This window comes from Haliotis asinina, chromosome 2 (genome assembly GCF_037392515.1).
Source record: "Haliotis asinina isolate JCU_RB_2024 chromosome 2, JCU_Hal_asi_v2, whole genome shotgun sequence".
NCBI lineage: Eukaryota > Metazoa > Mollusca > Gastropoda > Lepetellida > Haliotidae > Haliotis > Haliotis asinina.
The window spans coordinates 24,927,947-24,930,669 of NC_090281.1; the positions used below are offsets into that span (position 1 = coordinate 24,927,947).

Here is a 2,723-nt window from a genome sequence, read left to right on the forward strand (position 1 = left end):
TCGTGTCTCTATACCGCAATGTCGCCTTTCGCGTTATCTCCATATCGCAATGTCGCCCAGTTTTATCGCCATTTCGTGTCGAGATATCGCCATTTCGTGTCTAGTTGTCGCCATTTCGTGTCGTGTTATCGCTATATCGTTTGGGGTTTTCGCTATTTCGTTTTCTGGCCGTATCGCAATATTGCTATATTGTGTCGGCGTATCGCATTGTCGTTTCGTGCTATCGCTTTGTCGCGATGTCGCCTTGATTTTGCAGGACGATAAAGCGATGGCCCGAATCAGCCACCATACTCAAGACTGACAGCAAGATATAAGTCCACGCGGTTTATCGTATCAAATGCTCAGTCGGTAAGATTCATAATGGCGAAGCGGGTGGCGATCATCGGGGCTGGATGTAGTGGTCTGACCGCCATCAAATGTTGTTTAGATGAAAATCTGGAGCCGTTTTGTTTTGAGCGAACTGACGAACTCGGGGGATTGTGGAATTTCACGGAAAAAGTTCGGGAGGATCAGGGGTGCGTGATGAGGTCAACTGTCATCAACACAAGCAAGGAGATGATGTGTTTCAGCGACTTCCCCATACCCAAAGAGTTCCCCAATTTCATGCACAACACTCAGGTAACGCACTGTTTATTTCGTGCGTGCGTGCGTGCGTGCGTGCGTGCGTGCGTGTGTATGTGTTTGATATGTGCTTTGTTTGAAAGCCGACCAGTGAGAGCTTAATGGCTAATGATTTCTCAGTAGACGTTTTGGGGGCGGAGTATGCGATGGTAATCTGCTCTGTATCAAAGTATGCCATGAACGACAAAAAAAAACAACACTATCAGTTTGGTTTCAAGATATGATCTCAGCACAGACTTTGAGTGAGCGAGTATATCAGCTATCTGGCACTCCATGCAAATGATCCACAGTCTTCTTCATAATATTGCATACATTCAAATTACCGACATTCAGCTATATGACACAGCAAACAAATGACCCATCTTCAGCTATATGGCACTGCATACAAACGACCGCATACAAATGAATGACATTCTTCCGTATAGTAATGCATACAAATGACCAACATTCTTCTATGTACTATTGCATACAAATGAACAACATTTTATGTAGTATTGCACACAAGTGACCCACATTCTCCTATATGGTAATGCATACAAATGACCGACATTCTTCTAAATTTATGCAGTAATGCAGCTGGTGATCGTCTTGACCTGCATGTTTCTATTGTCTCCAGGTATGGCAGTATTTCCAGATGTACGCTCAAGCCTTCAACCTGACAAAATACATCCAATACAACCAAGAGATCCTATCCGTGAAGAAGTCAAGTGACTACGAACAGACCGGAAGATGGGATCTGCAGATCAGAGATCACAAGACCGGAAGTGAGGAGACGAAGGTGTTTGACTCGGTAATGGTGTGCACTGGTCATCACGCCAGCAAGAACATGCCGTACTTCACAGGTCAAGAAGACTTTCAGGGGAAGATCCTTCACTCTCACAACTACAAGGACTGGACGGGGTATGTTGGGAAGAGGGTCGTAGTTGTCGGTGTCGGCAACTCGGGCGGAGACGTGGCTGTGGAGCTGAGCAGGGTGGGGCAAGTGAGTGTTGATATTAAAAATCAACTCTGTATAAGACTGTTTGGTTGGAAGTGAAATAAGAAGTAAGATTTGATGACTTAACTGATTGCTACAATGTACCTCGACGGAATCACAGGATCGGAGTAGAGTGTTGATGACATTAAAAGCCACAAAGCTCTCGTAGCCCTGTAATCTCTTAGCGTTCCCCTTAGCATTTCACAAACCAGTGATCAACAGCATAAACATCGATCTATGCAAATAGGATAACATCACAACCAGGTCCATGACCATCACAAAGGTCATGTTTGCGCCTTTCAGAATTAGTTCCTACATGCATGAAGACCATCTTGTTTCCACAGGTGTTTCTAAGCACTAGGCGTGGTACCTGGGTACTCAACAGAATTGCGGACAGTGGTATTCCTTTCGACTTTCTGCACTCAACGCGCTTCGTCAATAAGATCCGACACTCCTTGTCCAGGGAGACCCTAAGCGGTATAGCTCAGAAACAGCTCAACAAACGTTTCGACCACGAGCTGTACTCCTTGAAGCCTAAACACTCGCTGTTTGCTCAACATCCTACAGTAAACGATGATATGCCCAACAGAATCGCAACTGGCTCTATAAAGGTCAAGGCTGACATCAAGCGGTTTACCAAGACGGGCGTTGAGTTTGTTGACGGGACGGTGGAAGATGATATCGACGTTATCATACTGGCCACAGGGTATATATTCGGCTTCCCGTTTATTGACGAGTCTGTGATCGATGTTAAGAAGAATAAAGTCAAGATGTTCAAATATATGTTTCCACCTGACCTACCCAAACAGACACTGGTGGTGATTGGATGTTTCCAGCCTCTGGGCGCCATCATGCCTATCGCGGAGTTGCAATGTCGCCTGGCAACCAGAGTTTTCAAAGTAAGTTGTTTTCTTTGTCCTGGATTGTTGCTTGAAAACTGCACATACTGGATTGAGTTTTTACGCCGCTTTAGCCAATATTCATGGTGGGCTGCACACTCTGTACCCATTTGGGGAATCGAACCCGGTCCTTCAGCTGACGAGTGATCTCTTTAACCATTAAGCTACCCCACCGGCCTATATTTAATTGAAAATATGTCGCACATTTTTTTCCATTATGCGATAGT

At 45.1% G+C, this 2,723-nt stretch overlaps 1 protein-coding gene across 1 annotated transcript in view; it reads left to right on the forward strand.

The window, feature by feature from the left end:
* Positions 1 to 318: 318 nt before the first annotated feature.
* LOC137273465 (flavin-containing monooxygenase 5-like) overlaps positions 319 to 2,723 on the forward strand; it is a 4,175-nt gene continuing 1,770 nt past the window's right edge. The window contains exons 1-3 of the mRNA XM_067806164.1: positions 319 to 618; positions 1,238 to 1,603; positions 1,942 to 2,496. Of these exons, the coding sequence (XP_067662265.1) occupies positions 361 to 618; positions 1,238 to 1,603; positions 1,942 to 2,496 (1,179 nt within the window). The 5' untranslated portion in view covers positions 319 to 360. The remainder of the gene's footprint in view (positions 619 to 1,237; positions 1,604 to 1,941; positions 2,497 to 2,723) is intronic.